General features: G+C 42.6%; 1 protein-coding gene across 3 annotated transcripts in view; it reads right to left on the bottom strand.

Annotated features, from left to right (window-relative positions):
• Myocd (myocardin) overlaps positions 1-23,041 on the bottom strand; it is a 98,242-nt gene that overhangs the window by 6,196 nt on the left and 69,005 nt on the right. For all 3 annotated transcript variants that reach the window (XM_021176394.3, XM_029483384.2, XM_085829919.1), the window contains 7 exons: positions 21,704-21,829; positions 16,945-17,225; positions 15,317-15,470; positions 6,999-7,895; positions 4,545-4,688; positions 3,475-3,603; positions 1,001-1,058 (listed from right to left, as the gene is read on the bottom strand). In XM_021176394.3, coding sequence (XP_021032053.1) covers positions 1,001-1,058; positions 3,475-3,603; positions 4,545-4,688; positions 6,999-7,895; positions 15,317-15,470; positions 16,945-17,225; positions 21,704-21,829 — 1,789 coding nt within the window. The remainder of the gene's footprint in view (positions 1-1,000; positions 1,059-3,474; positions 3,604-4,544; positions 4,689-6,998; positions 7,896-15,316; positions 15,471-16,944; positions 17,226-21,703; positions 21,830-23,041) is intronic.

Below are 23,041 nucleotides of genomic sequence, written 5' to 3'. Positions count from 1 at the left end.
GATTAACAACACTCTCCACCCTGATAAGCTCCCATCTACTTTATCTTAGCCTACCCCAATTGCATTTAATTGGTCTAATTGAATTTAATTCTACCTTACAAACTTGCATTTCTCTAGAAAACTCAACTCATTCATGACTAACTCATGGCTCTTCTTTCCTAAACTCCCCCACAGACCCTTCTGTGTCCTCACTATTTGGCATCCTTGCCTCATTCTCAGCAGAAAAGGAGGAGGAGCATCAGGTATGAACAGTCATCTTCCATGATAAAATTTAAATACACACCTGCACCTGTACCCTTCCCTTTTACCCTCCTTTATGTTAAGGTAAGAAACACCCATTCTCTCGGTCACTGTCTGTCTTGATGAACACACTACACTCCAGAGAAATGAGGAGTTATCTGGTGGAGAACTGAGCTCAACATGATGCCTGGCATTCCATCTATGTTAAACTTCAAATGCTGTTGATTAAGGGTTCAGCCCCGGGTTCTCATTTGACCTTCACACATGCTCCCTCGGATTCACATATGAGGCACACATTCCGTAATGTTTCTTAAATAAATAAATGACTGGGTTTAGGAACACACTGGTCGCTTTTATTTCTAAGTTGAGGAACATTTAAGCGTGAATGGAGTATCCAGAGGGAGAGATGGCTGATTGAGTTTGAGTAGCGGGCACAATCCTTTCACTATCTTCTTGTTTGTTTCCTTTTCTTTTTGTGGAATTAGAAGAGCAGAAAAATGATGTAGGGACAGAGCACACTTTCGGGGAGGCAGGAATGGGTTGAAAGGAAACATGCAGAGCATCCTCAGGATAAAGGTGGCAAGGAAGCATCCTCTGTGCTTCTCCCCTCTGCTAACAAAGCACACCTGAAGCCCAGAGGAACTGGTGCTACTAGCAGACCACCTGGTGTACCTGACCCAGTGTGCCCCTGACCTTGGTCATAAGAGGCCATGTTCTAGAGCATGCATGAGTGTGGACAATAGGCAAGGCAGTCGCTCACCTCCACTTTCAATGAGGACATCCAGGAGTTCGTCCATCTGCTGACTCCGAGTCATTTGCTATTGCAAATTAGCCAAAAAGAGAGCAGAGAGGTTAGAAGGCAATGCTTACTTCTGGGTGGAGACACTAGAAGCAGCCCTGCTTGCTTAAAGATTCAAAACACTTGCTTAAAGGCCCTAGAAACAGAATTAGGCTTGCTTAAGGATTCAACGCAGCAGAGTAAAATTGAGCATAACATAAAACCCTGTAAACTTACTCTTTTAAAGTATATGTTCACCTGTTAACACAATCGTCAACGCTATGTATCCACAGAGCTCTTTTAATATGAGGAACTAAACTCTACACCCATTAAACAATACCCTTCAATACCCTTCTGCCAACACCAGCAGTCACGATTCTCCTTCATGCCTCTATGAATTTGACTCTTCTTGGTCTTGGAGCAAATGGTAGTCAAGTGTGTGAATCTACCACATTTGGATTTTCATTTACCTGTTGGACACTTGGGATGTTTCTACTTCTGGCTGAAGTGGATAATATTGCTATGAGATTAGTTAGACTGGCTAAAGGACTTTGGTCTGTGTTGACCCAATCTGTGTTTGATTAAATTGCACACAGACAATCCACTGAGCTAGATAACCCAACCCATCAAACGAGAGTGAGAAGAACAAAACAGTGATTCTCGTCTCATGATTCAGGTCAGGTGGCTGGAAGTCTCCATCCCAGGACCAGGCATCTTGATACACACCATAGAACCCTTTCTCACTTTGGAAGCAACCCGTGTCTACCTCTGTTTGGCTACCATGGATGTGGCCCAGGAAGTGGGCTTCAATATTCTTGGTTCCTCTTGCATAATCTGTGAGTCTGCCCTCACCTCTACTCATCTGAACTGTCAAGCATAGTCAACATCTCCTGAGCTTTTCAGAAGTGAGAAAGCCTACATGGAATGGCATCTTTTTATACCAAAGGAGACCTTATTGCCTTGGTTTTGATTTCAGGAGACCAGATATGAGGCAGTACCTGACACAGATGCTCTTTTCTGAGTTGGGTACATAGCTAAGGTTATTTGATATCACATGGAAGCTCAAACTTCTTGAACTACTCATCTTTCAGTATCTTTAGGGGCTTATGTCCAGGAGCCCTCACCCTTGGGTTCCAAAATCTTCAGGTGCTTGTCTATTCTCTAAAATGATTTAGTAATCACATAAAACCTACATATGTCTCCATGCCTTGCACATTGTCTCTGGAGTTTGCTACCTAGTACAATGTAAATACTATGGAAGTAGCTACTGCCATGTGTGGCTTGGGGATCAGGGACAAGAAGAAGGGAGGTATGCTCAATACAGATGGAACAGTCACATGCCTAACATAGTATGTGAGACTTGACTCCTGCTGCTCTAATACACATACTGGAGAGACAGAAGATCTGTGAAATGATCAGAGGTAGATTCAAGACAAGACAGACAGTCCTTTCATCTAGATGGGTTCCACACCACTTTGGGCATGCAGCCAGTTCAAGGCTTGCTTGTGGAAACTTTCAGGACGTATTTCTCTAATATGTGCAAGCCATAGCTGGTAGGATGCAGATGCAGAGGGCTGACTATATAAAAACACTCATGTTTTTCTTTCTCTTACATTTTAAAATTCTAAAGTTTTTTAAGCACAAATATAAGTGTTGGAGTCAGTGAACCTCCTTGAATCTACTACTCAGACTCAACAGCCATCAACATCTTGCCAAGGTCATCGAGTTTTAAAGCTAAGGAGATGAGAACATAGAATATTGAGAACTGCTCTCATAGTTGAGCACCTATCGTGACCAAACATTGAGGTAAATACTAGATTACCCATAATCCTCACAGAGTAAATACCTTTCTTTTCTTGAAGAGAAGTTCAGTGTATATGCAACCTTAGTGACAGTGGCAGGTGACAAAGTTGGCACTAAGGCCAGGCCTTGTGAATGTCTGCTCTGCCTATTTTCCCTATATTGCTCAGCTGTTCCAAGAGTCCCTCAGCTTACCATGGAGTTTCAGCCAGATAAAGACACCCTAAACTAATACACACATAACCCACTCCCCATCCTAGTTCAGCAACACAGCCTGCCGCAGAGCACCTGCTTCTCTTGTGATTGGTCCATCAATTAGGAACTGTGGCACACTGTGCCTTGGTCAACACACACAACACTGTCCCATGCACAATGAGCTCACAATAAAGCCCAAGTTCAAAATACAATTTGGACTGAATGTACCCCATTTTATAATAAATATCATGAAGTAGAAAAGTCATTATGAGAGCCATCCCAACTTGGAATTATTTGCACATGCATACAACACTCATATGGACCCATTTAGCTAACTCTATTTGGGAGGCACCCAGCTCAATCGATATCAGAATCCACAAAACATAACAAATGCTCAGTACTATGGAGTTCTTTCCACTGAGTCCATTTATTGAACCAGATAGAACGAACCACGTGGTTACCTGCTTCACTGCATCTTCATAGGATGGGGGCTGGGTGATCTCTGAAACTGCTGAACTTGACTTAGAAAAAGTTGGAGATGGAATTGAAAACGTTGGCCCCACCTTGTCAGAAGATTGTAAACCAGTCATCTGCAAGTGGATACAATTCAGAGGACAACATTCAATCTATAGGCCCTAAGGGACAATGCTTGTTATAGAGACCACATGCTACATTAAGACAAATGCCAAGGTCTAATAATGTAAGCCTGAGATGAGAAAATAACAAGCAACACTAATAGGTCAACACCAGTTCATGCCACTGTGAATTTATCGTTTATGGAATTTTAGCATGGAACTCAGAGATTTATTTTCTTCTCTAAGGTGTACCCTCTTAATTTCTGTTCTCTCTCTCTCTCTCTCTCTCTCTCTCTCTCTCTCTCTCTCTCTCTCTTCTTTCTTTCTTTCTTTCTTTCTTTCTTAAACTTTGATTTGATTTGATTTGATTTGATTTGATTTGAGATAGGGTCTCACCATGTAACTCTGGCTGTTCTAGAACTCACTATGTAGACCAGATTGGCCTTAAAGCCTCCCAGAGACCTACCTGCCTTTGCCTCCTGGGTGCTGAGATTGAAGGTGTGTGCCTCTGCACCTAGCAGATGCATCCTTTCCGGATGAAGAAGGGGCAAACTCAGGCATTTTCAGACTAGTTAATTCCTTGGGCCAATTCATTCCAAACTGGCTCATTTTTCAACAATTACCATGAGGGTGGTCTTCCTTGGGTGCCCAGTCTGTGAGAGCTTTTACCCCTTTTCTGACTCCAGGCACATGGCTCAGTTACACCTTGTCTACATTTTGCCTTTCACTCTTTGCTTTGGGAACTCCCCACATCCTGACTCTAATCCTTTCACCAGCTTATGAACACCAACTTTTATATCCTCTATGGAGACTCAGCTCTGGACCCCAGATTCTCATTTCTTTACATGAATCTATCATGTACTCACCTCTGTCTCCAACACTATTCTCTCCCCAGCCCCTGTTTCAATCCATACCCTCACAGAAACCGGTTTATTGTCAACTTCTCGGGCACTGACCTTTGGATGAATACCTGGGCTTTTGGGACAAGGGTTGAGCCCAGCACTGTGACTGCTGTCTGCTTGGGTACCAGAGAAAGGCTGATGGAGGCTGGAAGCTGGGGTAGAGAAGCTAGAAGAATGGCCTTCGTGTGCCCCTGAGTTCTGTAGAAAGGAACATGTAACAAATTAAAGAGCCAGCAGCATACTTGAATGTGGCTTTAGCTGACACCTCTGGCCTCTGTCTTTGCCCCCAAGTTTCTGATATTTACAAAGCAGATTCTATTAGCAGATGACCTATCTAATATATCATCTATGGGTTACAAACTTCTTATAGCTCTCACGTATTCACAGCATAGACTCTGCACATCTCACCTGTGTAAGCGTTCAAGGCCCTCTACGACTATAGACATTACCTAGTTCTAGGAACCTAAATTCTCCTCTTGTAACCATGCCTTCTGCAGTCTGCCTACTTATGTTTGTTCACATGGAATGCCTGTTCTCTATTTAGATTCCTAAGACTCCTCAGCTTCATGAACAAAAGACAAGTCTACTAAAATCTTGACACAGCCTTCTCCTTTGTTGTACTACTTGTGAAGTGCAAGCTGTTCACAAAGCCTTCTAGGACCCTATTGGCTCTATCCCATCAATCTCTCTCCTACCCATGTATTTTATGTTGTGCGATGTCATGACATATATCAGTCATGTTATTTGTTCCTCATGAAATTGCTATTGTCCTATAGAGCCTTTGTAAACATGAAATTACTGCATGATCTTATTCTTCCTCAACAGCACTGATATTCTCAAAATGGAAAATCATGGCCCAAGCCATGTCCCAAGGGCTATTTTTACCTTTGTTGCCTAGGACACCGTGAATGCAATAGATGTTTGTGAATGGTGTTGATAGCTATTTTAGTCCCCATTCCTCCCAGTATGTCTTCATGGGAGTGGGCACCACTGGTGCGAATGTTGTTGTTCAGGTAGGTTTGTGAAAGTGTGTTCTTATTACCTCTAGTCAGGCTTCACACTCTCTAGGGTAGAAACATTTTATTATGGACTTTAAAGTCAACAAATCCTGGGATTCTAAGCAGCAAGTTCAGTCTTCCTGGATCTCACTTTTCTCCATGGCAAATAAGAACACTAACCTGGAGCCATAGGATTGCTGTGAGCGTGGACAAGACAGTTTCTGTTCATGACTCTTTTTTTAAAAAAAATAATTATTATTAATTTTATGTATGTAAATACACTGTAGCTGTCTTCAGACATGCCAGTAGAGGGCACCCCATCCTATTACAGATGGTTGTGAGGCACGATGTGGTTGCTGGGAACTGAACTCAGGACCTCTGGAAGAGCAGTTAGTGCCCTTAACTGCTGAGCCATTTCTCTGACCCCTGTTCGTGACTATTAATACTTGGTACTTGGCACGTCCTTAATGTGGATTGTCTTAGATTTTATAGTCTTTGACAATGTGGTTTTCTTCTTCGAATTGTCATCTATATACTTTCTTAATAACCCATTGGTTTTGTGAACAAAGGGGGAGTCTTAGCTGGTCATGTTGGGTGTAGTCTTTGACCTGTTATCCTCACCTGTCTCCTGAAGCACTTCCCTTATTCTGTCCCAGCCACTCACTGCCTTTTACTTGGATCCTTCTGTATCCTACATGTTCTAACCCTGGGACCTTTCACTGATGCCTTCCCCATGCCACCATCCCAAATACTAACAATGTTTCCTCTATCTTTTTCAAGGTTTCACTTCAATATTCCTGAGCCCATTAGTGGAGACTGTAAACTTCCAGCCTTCTCACACAAACCAGCCCCTCTCTGCCCTCACCACAAAATGGATCATCTATTTCCTCGACACTTGTCACCTGTTCTCCCCCAGGAGTATAGAGTGGCTAGAGTGTGGCACACATTAGGTCTTAATAAACATTTGAGAAGAATGTAAGAGAATGACAAGAACTTTCCCACACACAGTCTGTCTCTCCACTCCCCTAAATGTGATGTTAGGATACAGCTTAATTAGCCTCAAACTCATAGCAATCCCCTGCCTCAGCTTCCAGAATGCTGAAATTCCAAGCCAGTACCATTAACTTCCTTTTGGCTTTCTTGATAGAATGATTTGGGCTGTGACAAGAATTGATATCAATTAGTGGTCCAAACAATAGCAGATCATTGCTTGGGGCCTGATAAAGTTTATATTGGAAAGTTATACATTGTTGCAAGCTTTATGTTACAAGAGTAAAGTTGAGGCGTTTGGCACAGAAGCTATGATTTCCAGACAGACATTTGCCTTCCAAGCCTTTTATAGAGTAAGTTTGCCAACTGGTGATGCAAAGGCTGGCAGTGAAGGCTCAAGGTCAGTAGAGTCAGTGAGATGCTGCCTAGGTTCTCTACACCCTACCTAGCTCTTTAGTGGTGGGAATTAATCCTCTGCCTCCTGAAAGAGGCACTGCTGGGTGAGGCTATAGGAGCTTACCTGTGCGCACCCTTGGCTGCTGCTGGGTGAAGAGACCCCATGGTTGTCTCTCTGAGCTCCCGACGAGGAAGCCAGGAAGTAATGGTTGTTGGGTGATGGAGGCAGGCTGATGTGCTGTGGGCTCTTCAGGGCCCCCAGGGGCGAGTGCTGAGGGGAGCACTGGGGGCTGAGAAACGTGGACGAGAGTACATGGGTTTGACCTGAGGACTCCACACAGTGAGGCAGCAGCTGAGCGGTCTCACAAGCCGGAGGGGGACTGTCAGAGCTGTGGCCCTGTCCCTTCCCAGACGCCTGCTGGGCTGCGAAGGGGCAGCTGGAGACATCTTCCTGTTTGATGGTGGTGGCCAAGAAGGGCAGTGGCTTCTGGTCGCTGCAGCTGCTCTTCTGCTTCTGCAGTTGCATTCTCAGCTCTTCCACCTGCCGCTGCTCTTGCCGCAGCTTCCAGGTGAGCTGGTTGATCACTTTCTGCTTCTCCACCAGCATCTTGTCCTTCTCAGAGTCTAGCCCGTCAGGCTCGGAGGGGCCCGAGCCCCCATTCAGGCTGCTCAGCAGACTCTCGTCCGTGCAGGCGGGCACCGGAGATGCGTGCAGGCCGAAGCCAGGTGACGCATCGGTGAAGGTGTCTGGCAGGGACCCTGCAGCGGACAAGTCAGATGAGGCAGGGGAGATAGGGGGGCTGGAGCTTGTGCTGCCAAAGTGGTAGAAGCCTGTCGGGGAGGACTGATAACTGGGCAAGGTGTTGGGCGTGACAGGAAAGGTGACAGTTGTGATGTCCCCAAAGTTGGGCACAGGGTTGCCAGCACAGTCCTGGAAGGGACGAAGCCGGTCCACCAGCGCCGTCTTGGTGCCTGACACTGGCAAGCCCCGGATTCGAAGCTGTTGTCTTAACTCTGACACCTACAGGAATGAGGGGTCCGTTAGTGTCCTGAGCTGTGACACTGTATTTATATCTGTTATTCAGGGAGCTTTGAGACACACTTATGGAACTTAACAATATGCATCTACTTCTCTTTTAATAGTTCTATGTAATTTCTCTCCTGCCTTTGATTTAAACCAATTTTACACAATTTTAACAACTCTTAAAAAGAAAAAACTTTATCACCTCATAAGTCCATCATAACGTAAAAATATCATGAATTCAAAAACACAGGAAAAACACCTAACTTGTGGAACAAGCCAGCTGAGCTTTGAGGCCTGCCCAGGGCACCAGCCATCCCCAGAGGCCATTCCTGCTGCCCAACAGAAAAACCAACAGCTATCATTAGTTCACGAGTCAAAAATCAGTACAAATATGATGTGTACGCAACATACATCATTTCACAACACTGTACATAGAAAATAAACACACGCAGAGCCACTGTAGTGAAGACCATCTGTGCCTGGTTTTTCATGACCACAGTCAAGGGACAGGCTTTTCTTAACCTAATGGTCAGGTCCCCTAACCCACAGCTCTCCAGCCCCATCGCAGCCTGCTTCAGGCCTGCAGGAGAATGGTGTCTTCCTGGGTCTAGATATATAAGTCTAACAGTAATCTACAACAATTAGCAGGCATTCTGGCTTCTTCTACCTCATGTTCCTCCCCAAATCTAAACGCATAGCTGCTCACTGAAGGGCTTGATAGAAAACAGATTGTGGACCTTTCTGGAGTTTGGCTGCAGTAGGTCTGGGATGGAGACCAGGATCTTCCATTTATACAAATCCCAGGGAGACTTTTATGTCACTGGTCTCAGACCAGACTTTGGGAGCAAGACTTTATATGAGGAAGGGGGGCATGAGGAAAATTATGCACATGTATATGCAAATGTGTATCTGTTCAGGAGATGAAACCCAGGGCCTTGCCAACGGTAGACCAGTTGTCTACTCTTGAGTTATCCTCCAATTCCTCTGCTTCTGGGGTTTGGGTTTTGTCTTCATTTTATCTGGCTGGTCTCTGACTCTCAGTCCTCTGGCCCCACCTCCTCAGTAATGGGGGTTAAAGATGTACCTCACCATTTTGTATGGTAGATATATGTTGGGTCCATTAATCTTCATGACAGGGTGGATAGAAATTGCATATTCCTGCTCTTAGCTTCATGATCCTCCATGCTCTCTCTTTGAAGTGGGATATTAATCCCTGCCTTATACATTTTTGCAAGGACATATACAGACTTATAAAAGCACTTGGAATAGTGCCTGAAGAATGGTTGTGCAACATAAGGCCATTATTATTATACTGACACACATGTAGTTAATTAATTGCCACATTTTTATGATGTCCACAAGTTGTAAACTATGAAATATACACAAGCATGTGAACTGGTTAAATAAAAATTACTGCAAACGATGAGGTGTCAAAGATCCACTAAAATTAAAGCTATGAAAGTTTGTTGACCTTTTGTGAAGAATAATTGTATATAGTTTATTGTTAACTGAAAGAACAACATTTGAGATGATACTATTTTAAATAAATTAAATAATGCATGCATACATTTAAACTTATATTGCCTTATAAAATTATCTAGTGACTATATGTTAGAATGTTGGCTAGTGCATTATTTATTGAATTTCCTAAATAGTCCATATAGACACATTACTTCTATGATTAAGGCAGGAAACATATTAAACACCTAAGCTCCAATGATTCCATAAAGCAGAAGAATACATAGGGAAAACTTCCTATAGAGACAGAGCTCTTGAGCATAGAAAGCAAATGAAGTAATCATAAAAATATCCACAACCAAAATTTAAACCAAAATAAAAAAGCAAACCAAAATGCAAATTCTAATAGCAATCCTTGGAAAGAAATCCATGGCAGCATAAAGAATAAGTTGCCAAAAATGAGAACACATCAAGTGTGCCTATAATTATAAAGGGGGTGGTGCTGGAAGAGTGACTCAGCATGTTAGAACACGAGTTGCTTTTGCAGAGCGCCCAGGTTTGATTCCCAGCACCCACATGGCAGTTCAAAACCACCCATAACTCGAGTGTCAGGGGATCAGACACTCTCTTCTGATCTCTGTGTTCACCTAGCATGCACATGGTACACAGATATGAACGAGGGTGAAACATTCATACAAATAAAACAAACAAAAACAAACAAAACGTATCAACAACAAAAAGCTGAGAAAAAAATAGGTAAGGCATCTGACCCAGCTCTTTATAAACAAAACACAGTTTTTAAAAGTCCCATATTACATGTGCATGGTCATTAGTATTGTAAGGAATAATGCAATTAAAATAAAAGATATTTTTTGATTCACCCAATAACAGGTAAATGAGTTGGAGGGTTTGTGTGCAAGCGAATCAGCAATGAGATAAACTTGCAATAAGTGAACTGAGGGACTTAACTGTACTCCTGTTTAAGGTAAGTCTTTGCAAACAGCAGCCCAGCAAGGTCTGCGAGCTGGTGAGAAGTGCACTCTCTCTCCTCCTGTGTCACTGAGCTGGGGGGGCTGCCTCTCAATGTGCACTGGGACACACGTGGGCAGGTTCACTTTGGAGTGGAGCTGCTTTAACACGTGGTTCTACAGCAGATTGTTCAGGAGGGAGAAATTTGGCCACATCCTTCAAGATCTGTAAGTAATATTAATATGGTGGGGGGCTTGGTGTTTTTGTTTTGTTTTGTTTTTAAGACAGCGTTTCTCTATGGAGCTCTGGCTGTCCTGGTACTTGATTTTTAGACCATGTTGGCCTTCAACTTACTTAGACCTGCCTGCTTCTGCTTCCTGTGTGCTGGGACTAAGGGCAAGCAACACCACGTCTGGCTTAAAAAAATATTAGTGTTTTTTTTTTTTAAATCAGAAATTTAACGAGTGTATAGCTATTTGAGAGAAATAATCAGAGAGGATAATAGATGTATGTACAGAGTCCACTGATACCCTATCCTGAATAGAAACACATTTGGCAGCAAGTTCCATGTCCAGGAGTGGAATGTTAGATAGGCGATAGGGTGACTTGCTGTTATTAAAAATATAACTTTTATTGAATATTAAAAGTTTTGGAAAATATTCATGGTGTGTTAGTAAAGCATGTCAGAAATTTATGGGCAGCATAATTATTTAAAAGTAGTTGTTGTCAAGCAAAATGTGTTCACATGCATTTCAGACTGGAAGAAACATAACGTCATATTTTCTCTGGCTCTTGTCTACTAAAATGCCATTTACATTGCTATACAGGATCACGTTTCAACTTAAAAATGTCACTTTCCAACAACAAGGAGGTCTGAGGAAGCACCACAGCCGCTCTTGCTGGCAGCCAGCGTGCTGCCTCTCTGCAGAGTCTGGCTGGACAATTTTTTTTTCTTCCTTTCAAATTTCCTGGTTTGAAAAGTGCAAGATAGCAACTCATTATTGTTTTAATTTTGAGTTACTTAAAATTAATGAGTTCTACACTTATTTTTAGAATCTGTTCTTTGCACCGAATAATTTAGGCTACATTATTAAATAATGCAGATCACAGTCTAAAATAAAATGAATACTTGTTGAGTTCAATTCCCTTACAATGTCAGATCACTAGGCCATGTGGACTTGCTTAAGATGAAGGCTTGTGCACACCTCTCCTCTGCACTCACTAGTGGTCTAATTATTGATAGCTTTAAGATCAATTATTATGGAAGAATTCTAATATACTCAAAAGGAGATAGAAAACCACAAACAACCTTTATATCGTCAAACAACCTCAGTAATTGTCAACTGATGCTGATCTTTCTTCCTTTTCTACTTCTCTTAAATTGTTTTGAGGCCAATTATATGATTTAATTGGTACACAGCTTTGTATCTACTTCCAAAAGAAAGGGACTCTTAAACACAGAAACAATAGCACTATATACCTCACCATAGAATGGACAGTTTCTTTTCCTTTTCCTTTTCCTTTTCCTTTTCCTTTTCCTTTTCCTTTTCCTTTTCCTTTTCCTTTTCCTTTTCCTTTTCCTTTTCCTTTTCCTTTTCCTTTTCCTTTTCCTTTTCCTTTCCCTTTCCCTTTCCCTTTTCCCTTTCCCTTTCCCTTTCCCTTTCCCTTTCCCTTTCCCTTTCCCTTTCCCTTTCCCTTTCCCTTTCCCTTTCCCTTTCCCTTTCCCTTTCCCTTTCCCTTTCCCTTTCCTTTCCTTTCCTTTCCTTTCCTTTCCTTTCCTTTCCTTTCCTTTCCTTTCCTTTTCTTTTCCCTTCTTTTCTTTTCTTTCTTTTTATTTTGAGTAGCCTTGGCTGTCCTGGAACTCACTCTGTAGACCAGGTTGGTCTTGAACTCAGAGATCTGCCTGCCTCTGCCTCCCAAGTGCTGGGATTAAAGGCATGTGCCACCACTGCCCGGCTTCTTAATTTTCATCAAATACTTTCCCCAGTTTTCAAAATTCTTGGTTCCTTCCCCTACTCTCCCTCACATTCAATCATTTAGAAATAGAATTTTTAAAAGTCATTGTTCTACAATATGAACCAACCAGTACCCCCAGAGCTCATGTCTCTAGCTGCACATGTAGCCGAGGATGGCCTAATAGGCCATCAATGGGAGGAGAGGCCCTTGGTTTTCTGAAGATTCTATGCTCCAGTATAAGGGAATGCCAGGTCCAGGAAGCAGGAGTGGGTGGGTTGGGAAGCAGTGGGTGGGGGGAGGGTATAGGAGCCTATCAGAGAGGAAACTAGGAAAGGGGATAGCATTTGAAATGTAAATGAAGAAAATATCTAATTAAAAAAGATTATTGTTCTATGAAATCTCTCATTCTCTCTCTCTCTCTCTCTCTCTCTCTCTCTCTCTCTCTCTCTCTCTCTCTCTCTCTGTATGCTGGAGGCAACCTCAAAGATGTTTTTCTTGTCTGTCTGTCTGTCTGTCTGTCTCTCCCCTCTCTGAGGCAGGGTCTGTCATTGTCCTGGAGATCACACAATTGGGTTAGACTTGTTGGCCAGAGAGCACCAGAGATCCCTCTGTGTCTGCCTCCCTGGTGCTGGGGTCACTGGTGGTCCTGGGGATCAAACTCAGGTCCTGGTGCTTCTGTGGCAAGCACTTTATCCACAAGGCTATAATCTCCCCAATTCTGATATCTCCGTAAGGAGAAACCCAATTTCTCTCAGTGCTCTTCACTTTTACACTGTGAAACATTTACTAGAGAACCACCATCTCTCCTGTATTGCCTTCCTGATCATTTCAAGGGAGGATCACCTTCGTAAATCCCCCATTCCATCCTTCCACAGAGGCGAGTGCACCTTTATTCTCTGTCTCACCTCCTCCCACTTCTTTCCTTCCCATGCATTTGTTTTTCTCTCCTGCGATCTCATTCACTTTCCTAGTGTCGGCTTTGCTCACTTTGCCAAGGATTCTAGTTCCTGACCCCACAGCCTGCAGCATAGCTGACCTGAGTGAGGTTAATGTGTTTCGTATCCTAGAAAGGGGCTAGGTTTGCTCTTGGTAGATGTTCAGTATCCCCAACCAGAATAAACCTGTCTCTGATCCTTCTTCAACCCTGCAATTCTGCTCTTGGTATAACATTCCCGGGATTCAGAGCCATGTCTTCTCACACACCAACTGAGAGGCCTCATCCGGTCAAGCTTCCTCCCTTCAGCCTTTCTTTCTCTTCTCATCTTTCACAGTAATGGCAAAGCCTTTGCCATCGGCCACTTAAACTAGAGCCCCATTCATCATTTATAAATTGACTAACTTGCTTGTCATTGCACCTCTTCAAGTCTCTGACTTTTAATTTTTAATTTTTAAAAACTAAGCTGATAAGATTAACCTTACCAGATAGAAATATGCATTGAGTGGCTAGTTTTTAAAAAAATGCTAGCTACCTTCACTAAGACCACCATGTTCTTGACCTGTCCTAATTATGAGATTGCTACCAATCAATGATTCTGATTTTGGGCACACAGAGGGAGCCAGCTTTGGGAACTCTCCTTTGCTTAATGGCATCAGAAGTTCTAGACTGTGTTTTCTCTGGTGCTTTTCAGCTGTTAAACAAGTACTTTCTATGGTCCTTCTGGGATGGTCCTGATAACTTCTATTCTGGCTCTATGCCTATTCAAGTGTGAGTTAAGACAAGTCATTAGGTATCTGAGCCATCTCAGCTGGCTTATTTCACTTAGTATAATGCTTTCAAGATAAAATGTCATCTTTTATCTCTGTAGATTTATGACTCGGGGAATGGAAGGACTGACCTCATTGCTCCAAAGGGTATTTTTTTTTTTTTATAAATTTGGCATCTTTGTGTAGGTGTTTAGATGCCAGACAAAAACAAGCCTCGCGGGACCTGTAGAAGAAATAGAGGAACTTTTGATATCAGACTTATCTCATTGGTTCTTGGCAGCCATGGAATATTCTTCAATTTGGAATAACTGCTATCCCCTACCCCACAAAAATCAAATTAAGGGTGGGATATAGAAATGGGGGGTAATAGTGAAGACTGATACTGGAGAAATGGCCAGGATTGGCTCAGTGAAGCCTATGAGGATCTTTAAGGATACATGATTTTAAAGAAAAAAGGTTACAAGATGGTTTTTGGAGAGCAGTAGGTAGTGTGGGAACCAGACAAACAAGGGCCATCTGATGAGTGTGTGGAGAAGGTTCATACACGGCAGAGACCGTATCCATCCCGCTCTGTCTCCATACGGACACTGGGCAGAAGGGGAACATGTCGATCGATCTTGAGGAGTGCTTTGAAACATACCAGGTTCAAGTAGAAACCCAGTGTCATTTGAGTGAATATAGATCCCTGTGATCTGTAATAAGTTGCTGGCGTGTATATTCCATCTAATAAGCTGTTACATCAGGGCAGAAGTTCCCAGATTTGGGGACAGAGGAGGAAATTGTTTAAAACTATATTGACAGGGGGTTGCTAGCATTGTTTCTTATTCAGCGAGGAGCAAGATACTCATGTAACAATTGGATAAGAGAATGCAAACCACTCAACTTCCCTCAGTACAGTCAGCACTTCCTCACGGGAAGCTGACTTTAAAACTAAAAAATGTTAGGAAGAAATATAGGCACATTAGCTATATGGATTGTTCTGTGGTACATGAAAAGCAATCCCCATGGTTTCTGGTTTGCCCTGTTTCACCGGAGGTTGCCAACAATTCACCAAGAAATTTACCATTGCTTTCGGACATTCTGGAAGCTTTATAAGCTGCACACCTTCCCTCTGTGTTAAGCTCTACTCCAACTTAATCCATTTATGCTAATGAGAAATCTCAGGTGCAGCAGAAAAGAACAGATGGCTCAATCAGCCTGGGGAGGCCGAGGCAGGACCTGTAGGTTTGAGTTTGGCCATTGCGCTGTAAATTCTGTGACACCCATGGGTCTTTCTCACACCTTCTCCCTCGTCTATGTTTTACTCAAGAAAATTAAGTCACATTGTTTACCTTGAGATCATCCAGGTTGGGTGGGAGGGGGCCTGGCTTGAGAGAAGAAACACCAGTTTGTCCAGAAATGCTATTTTTGACAGGGGAAAGAGGGGTATTGCTCAGTGGTGTTGAGGAAGGATTCGGATTTCTGGCCATCTGTTCATTTGGTTCTCTGAAAAACAAAAGGCACATGCAATACAATACAATACAATACAATACAATACAATACAATACAACACAACACAACACAACACAATACAATACAATCCGACCTATGTGGGTGGAGCTTGGGACAAGTCACAGAGTAATTGCCTACAGGGGTCAGTGAGGTAACAAATCAGTAGAAGAGGACAGGAGATCTAGACAGTGATCTAGACAGAATATGCAGAAAATTCCCAGCTTCCTTCCCAGGACACTGATTGGTGTGATGGAGTCTGAGGCTTCGGGAAGCATGCAGGTCCACCCATGACCTAGCTGAAGTGAAGGCAGGTGAAATAATTCTTGTGTTAACTGTATGGGTGAGGATGCCAATCATGTAGAATATGAATAGGGACTGGCAATACAGGCACACAGCTGGGTTCAGGGGCCAGTCTCAAAAGCTGACACGTAGCTCTTTAGCAGTGACCTCAAACTGCCAGCAAAGTCAATTCTGTATTCTTAGACATTCTACAGTTTAGTTTGGGAACACTATGAGTTTCCCTTTCCTCTAAAGAACATTGATTTATTTGCTTCCTCTCAGCCTGCCTTTACTTCAGCTAGGTCATGGATGGACCTGCATGCGTCCCTAGGCGTCAGACTCCATCATGCCATTCAGTGTCCTGCGAAGGAAGCTGCATATGCTGTCTAGATCATGTTATTGATTTCCCTCTCCCATCCTCTTCTACTGATTTGTTACCTCACTGACCCCTGTAGGCAATTACTCTGTGACTTGTCCCAAGCTCCACCCACATAGGTCGGATTGTATTGTATTGTATTGTATTGTATTGTATTGTGTTGTGTTGTGTTGTGTTGTGTTGTGTTGTGTTGTATTGTATTGTATTGTATTGTGTTGTGTTGTGTTGTGTTGTATTGTATTGTGTTGTGTTGTGTTGTGTTGTGTTGTATTGTATTGTATTGTATTGTATTGTGTTGTGTTGTATTGTATTGTATTGTGTTGTGTTGTGTTGTGTTGTATTGTATTGTATTGTATTGTATTGTGTTGTGTTGTGTTGTATTGTGTTGTGTTGTGTTGTGTTGTATTGTATTGTGTTGTGTTGTGTTGTATTGTATTGTGTTGTGTTGTGTTGTATTGTATTGTATTGTATTGTATTGTATTGTATTGCATTGCATTGCATTGCATTGCATTGCATTGCGTTGCGTTGCGTTGCGTTGCGTTGCGTTGCGTTGCGTTGCGTTGCGTTGCGTTGCGTTGCGTTGCGTTGCGTTGCGTTGCGTTGCATTGCATTGTATTGTATTGTATTGTATTGTATTGTATTGTATTGTATTGTGTTGCATGCATGGTTTCTAAAGGGAGTCAGAGGCCAAACAGAAGGACATGATGTAACACAGGACACACTGGTCCCAAGCATCTGACCTCTCAGACCTTAGACAGAGACGTCATCCTCTGCCTCTGTCCAGAAGTCCTGACCCCAGCTCAAGGCACTCACTTGAGGTGTGTTTGGTGCATCCCAGGGTAGCTGAACCGCTGCTGCTGCTGCTGCTGTTGCTGCTGTTGCTGCTGCTGTTGCTGCTGCTGGCTGAGGATCTGTAGCTGCAGGAATAGCTGCTGTTGCTGGAGGAGCCGAGCATAGGCAGAGTCCATGGGTGGGGGAGACTTCTCTGCCTTCTGGTCTGGGGGGATGTACTGATGGTATTTGAGCTTTTTCACCTTTGGTTTGGGGTCTTTGGGCTTTTTGTGACGGTTCTTACTGTCACCCAAAGACTTGGACTGCAAAGAGAAGGGAGAGATGGCCTGTGTTGTAGGTGATGGTTAGAAGATTTTTTTTCTCAAATTCTGGGAATACAGTAAGGCACAGCACTCATGTATCAGATGGACAGATGTTACAAATCACCACCCTCACGGCACATAGGCACCTTACACCTTACTGGGATCTTGGAGCTTTCCTGGAGTGGAGTTCAATAGAAGCTTATGTTTCAGTAGCTTATATAAAAACCTATAGATATCTTAGCACTCTGGTGTGGGGGTCACTCATGAGAGTGTATGTAAGCAAGCACTTCAAGTTAAACATATGGTAAGTTGACTTGCTAACCAGGAGAACTTAGATAAAATTAACATTTGTATCTGCAGACCCAGAATATGGTTCTCAAACTGAAATACACCTGGAGATTTGCCTTCACTCACATTCAAAACTACCCATATCTAGCAGGAAGTCACACCCTCTGAAATACTGATTCCTTACTGTGGGGAGGGCTACCTACACCCCACACCCTTTCCAGGAGTCACTAACCATTATACTATCATCTGCATACCATGAGGGAGTAAGGGCACAACTCTGGGAAATTAAGATAAGTGTTTGAATATCAATATGATATAAGTTTACTATATATAAGTTTCATCCCATACAAGATGAAAAAATTTGTTTGCATCTTAGTGTTCAGCATAAAGATCATAAAAAGGTGTAGGCTTAGGGGATAAGAGCACTTGCTGCCAAGCCTTGAGTGAACAGCTGACTTTCATTAGTTGTCTTTTAGCCCCCACACATATGCTGTGAAATGCATGCATGTGCTGTCGTATGTGTATACTTCCATGTACACACACACACACTTTTTTTTTTTAAGATCATAAAAGTAACAAGGGTCCTTTAGAAGGATAATTCTATACATAAACTTCTCTGGGAATCAAAGGGCCCTTATATATGAAGAAACTATAAGTCAATTGTCATGGAGTAGTAAAATAAAATCCAAATCAGATTTTATCAAAGGTGGTTCAAAGGAAGAGCATGGGCATCAAATTGGAAGGAAAGCGCAGTACCACCATTGTACGGAAGAGGGAGCTCCCGAATAACTGGCAGGCACCGTCTCCAGGGCAGCCTCCAGACTACAACTTCAAGAGCACTTTTGGGTGTGACCTCCAGCACTCCAGCATTCCGTCTTTACTGACTTGGGCACCTTGTAAGCTGCAGGAGCGTTTGTTTTCTGAATCTTCCTCTCTGAGACTAATGAGTAATGGTTGGGAATATTTCTGTGAGCATGGTGGTTTTATTTCATTCTACTCATTAATCGATTGGCCTTCTGGTTAATTACTCATACTTCTGTCTTGGGTGAGTTTCTGCAGGGTCTGGTGATAGGTAGGGACTGTTGCTGACTCAAGGGTGCTGAAGATGCCTTTGTTCCCCTATATTGCCTTAGTGCAGGCACCAGGAACATTCCAGGAGATAGTGTGTAACAAAGGTTATTGACATGACACACCTGTACGGTTTCACTCTTTTTGTGAGCACAGGGGATACTTGCTCTCTATTTGCATGTTTTTTTTCTCTTTACAACTCACAGGACATAGAAGATGCACACATGCATTTTCCTAAGGGTGGACCAGGGATGGATCCACTGTGGCATTGAAGTCCCAGGCTGTAGGACTCATCAGCTGGAAAAAGGAATGGGGGAATCCTATGCCTAGAAACTCCAAGACTTTCGAATGCAGCACTGATTCAAATCTGTACACACACACACACACACACACACACACACACACACACACGCACACACACACACACACACCTACCTTTACCAAATTACAGGAGATAAGTTCTTTATCACAGTATCCAGGTCTCTTAACCACCTACACAACCTCCTGCTCCCTTCTCAAGCTTGCTGCTGCCGGCAACAATGTTGCTGTCTGACTCCAGTTCACTTTCAAAGCTGGTTCCATCTTGGGAAGTTTGTATGCCCTCCTTACTCAACATGTTAAGGGTGCAGGGCAGTGGTCACATCCCTAATGATGGAGTGAGGAACAGCGGAATCTAATCTCCAATTCCCCTGCCTAAGCAGGAGAGCCTCTTTTATTATTGATGTAAAATGCAAGGGGCATTTTTGTACTTTCACACTTTTGTGTGAACATTATCTTCTATCCAGTCCCATAAAATCCCCACTGTTCCCAAGGGAATGCCTTGCCACCAAGCAATCACTTCCCACTTTCCCCTCTTCATAGCTGCCAATCTTGTAAAACATGCTTATTATGGACATTTGTATCCATGAAACCCTGTTGAATGTATTTTGGACATTTGTATACATGAAACCAAGTTGAACATATTCTGTGTCTGTCTTCTCAAACTTGACATGATGTTTTCAAGGTTAGTTCATGTTGTGGCAGTGTCAATACGGCATTACATTAATGGCAGGAGTCAATATGGCATCCCTTTTTTTCTATGACTAAATAATATTCAGTGACCTAGCTCCACCATGACTTTATTCATCCATCAGTTGGTGGGCATTTGGGTTGGTTTGAACTTGGAAATATGGCAAATAGTGTTGCTGTGAAGACTTTGTGGAGAATTATTAGTTCTTTCAGGTGTCTAGCTAGGAGTGGAGTTGCTGGACCACATGGTAAATCTATTCTTAATTCACTGAGGAGATGACAAACCTTTCCACAGCAGTTTGAACATTTCACATTCAGACCTGCAGTGTGTGGGGCTTCCAACTTTCTTACATCTTTTTAGGCATTTGTTGTTGCCATGTTTTGATGGATAATATTCTAGTGCACATGAAATGATATTTCATTGGACTTTAACTTTGCACCTACCCAACGACTAACCACAGTAAGATTGTTTTCATGTGCTTCTTGGAAACTCCTATATTTCTAGAGGGATATCTGTCCAAACCTTTGCACATCTTTCATACTTACATAAGACACTGTGATGGTTCATGATGGTCTGAAAACCCAGCTAGACTATAGAGGGTGCGATGATGTTCTTCCTGGCTTATGCATGACCTCTGGGAGATTTTTAGGTATTTTCCTCTTCTATAGGATTTTTATGGCTTCTGAGAATAATCTGTGAAGTCTCTCTTCAGCCTTATAAAAATCATATTGTGCCAATTGGGTTGAGTGGTTCTATTCAACTCAGCAGTTTCCTTCTAAGAAGCCTTCTAGATCAGTGATTCTCAACCTGTGTGATGTGCCCCTTTGGGGGTCCAGTGTCATATCCTGCATATCAGATGTTTACATTATAATTTGTAACAGTAGAGAAATTAAAGGTATGAAGTGGCAATGAAATAATTTTATGATTGAGGTAATCACAACATGAGGAACTGAATTTAAGGCTCTCAGTACTGGGAAGGTTGAGAACCACTGCTAGATGAACATAAAGTGTTGCATCTTCAACAGCTGGGGTTTAGGTAGTGATCATTCAGAGGCTCTGGGCAGTCACCTATAAACAAGCAGCTCAGTGGACCAGTGGAGTTTGTATGGGTATGAATTTTTCAACTGTCTGTCATTCTGTTCTTCCTTCGGGATCCTAGCACATCTTTGTGGTATGGGGAGGTTGACAGCTTTACTAATTTAAATTATGCAAAACTTAAGTATTCAATTAGCAGAGCTACTATAATTCTGCTTTAGAGACATCTTTACCAATAATGGGAACCTTCTCCATCCAATGTGCATCTAATAGATGATAAAACTATTATCATGTCATTGACTATTACTTTAATTTATGACCTAAAAAATTCCCAGAAGAACTGTGTCACCAGGTACTAAAGGTAGCAAAAGAATTGAAAAGAAAAGTGTTCCTAACTGAATCCAATAGATGTTAGCTAGTGCAGAGTAATATAATAAAGCCAAATGACTGCAATGTCTAATTAGGAGACAGTTCTCTGCGAATGGCTGGATGTAATGCTGGGAAAATTAAGTATGAAATACAGTAGTCACTGCTGGCTGTCTCCTGTGGGCATAACTCCTCCCACGCTCCTTTCCCCCATTGCATTAGAGCTCTTGCAATACCCACAGCTTCAGTCTTGCTCCTGTCACATAAATACAACTGCTCTGGATGTGTTTTATGATCCTTACAAGTCCCATGCGCATTGCAGCCAGCTGTATCTTTCTTCACGGTGAACCTGGAAAATCTTCATTTTTCTATTTTGTGTGGTGTAGCCCAGACTGACCACGAACTCACTGACTTCTATTTTTTCCCTTCTGGGTGCTAGGATGACAGGCATGTACCACCTTGTCAGGCTCATGAAATCCAAGCCACAGTCATGCTGGCTGAGTTATATTCCCAATATCGACAGGCTTCCCTGGTACTGAGAGTATGTGCATGGATGACACGTGCCACTTTGTGGCTTTTCTAGTTGCCTGAACCTGTGTCTGCTTTCATGTAAGTCTCCTCATGCCAACAGAACCACCTGGAAAAGCTCTGCTTCGAATGGCTTCAGGGAGCCTAGCCTCAGACACAGGTTGGGGCCTAGACCAGTCCATACCTTTACAGCAGTGTGCACAGGAATCGGGGTGCTGAGGGGGCCGAGAACCTGCTTCCCAGAGTCCGGCTGGTTGCCTGTCTGGGAGGCTGCATCATTCTTGTCACTTTCTGAGCCAGGAGTGAGATCCTAAAATGCAAATTGTAGTGTTACCAAGGCACAAGAATAGAGCTGCTGCATCATTCAGCTGAAGCCCTCTTACGTTCACACCAGCTTCCTGTCCTGGTATTATCAGGGGCTCCCTATAGGAGGGCATTCCAATATGTCACCCACTTCAGGGCAACCTCTGAGAAATAAAGCGAAAATGTCAGTACCAATTCCAGAAGATGGAATGTACTTCTGGTTTGATCTGAGCAAATTAGGACATCTGGTCACCCTGAAGGGGAGCTCTACATAATAATCGAGAAAGAAAGGAAATGGGGAGAGTGGGAGCAGAAGTTCTGAGAAAAAAAAGAGAACAAGCAAAATGAGGGGAAAGGGCATGTGTGCACAAGTATGAATAATGCCTGTGGAGGTGTTCTAGTGTATGTGTAAAGAGAGAACTACATGTGTCTCATTGTGTAGGAGTGTTTGTATGTGTGCATGTGTGTATATGGATAGAACTATGAATATGAGTGTCAGAGTGTAGGAATATGTGTGAGTATATGCATGTGTATTTGTAAACATTCATGCTTCTTTGTTGACCATATATGTGAGTATGCATGTGCACACATGTTTGTGTATATATGCATGTACATGCCTTTGTTAATATACACAGTGACATATATATGCATATATATGTGTATATATATATGCAGTAATAAGTATGAGTACCTTCCTGGGCATGTGCACACATGTATGTGTACATGTATGTTGATTATATGTGTATACATGCATTTCATACATGTACATGTATATGTGTATGTATGTGTCAGTTATATATGTTTATGAATGTTCACACTGGTACATATACATGTTAGAATATGTGTATATGAGTACATACCTTATGTAAATGTGTCCCTATGCATATATGTTTATATGCATCTTTATATCAGTGTATATGTATAGAAGGTATATATAAAAGGAGAAGAAGTGCCAGAATACAGGAACAAAATAGTATGTGTGTTTTACATGTGTATTAGATTCATGTATTTGCACATGTAGGGTCACATATGTCTTTATGAGAGGTAGGCTTCTGTCTGCTGAGGGTTCCATGAAAAGAATAATTCTCTTCTTTTCCTTTCCTACATTTCTATGCTATGACTCAATAAAAGGGCAGGGGTCCTCACACCCCTCCTGGGGGGGCCAGAACTGAGCTTCACAGTTCTCCTCTGAACCCCTAAACCCCACCATCTATCACAA

The sequence above is a fragment of the Mus caroli genome, unplaced genomic scaffold, assembly GCF_978045245.1.
Source record: "Mus caroli unplaced genomic scaffold, Mus_caroli_1 scaffold_13, whole genome shotgun sequence".
Lineage (NCBI taxonomy): Eukaryota > Metazoa > Chordata > Mammalia > Rodentia > Muridae > Mus > Mus caroli.
Note: the sequence above shows the minus strand (reverse complement) of the source record. Positions and strands in the feature narration are given on the sequence as shown.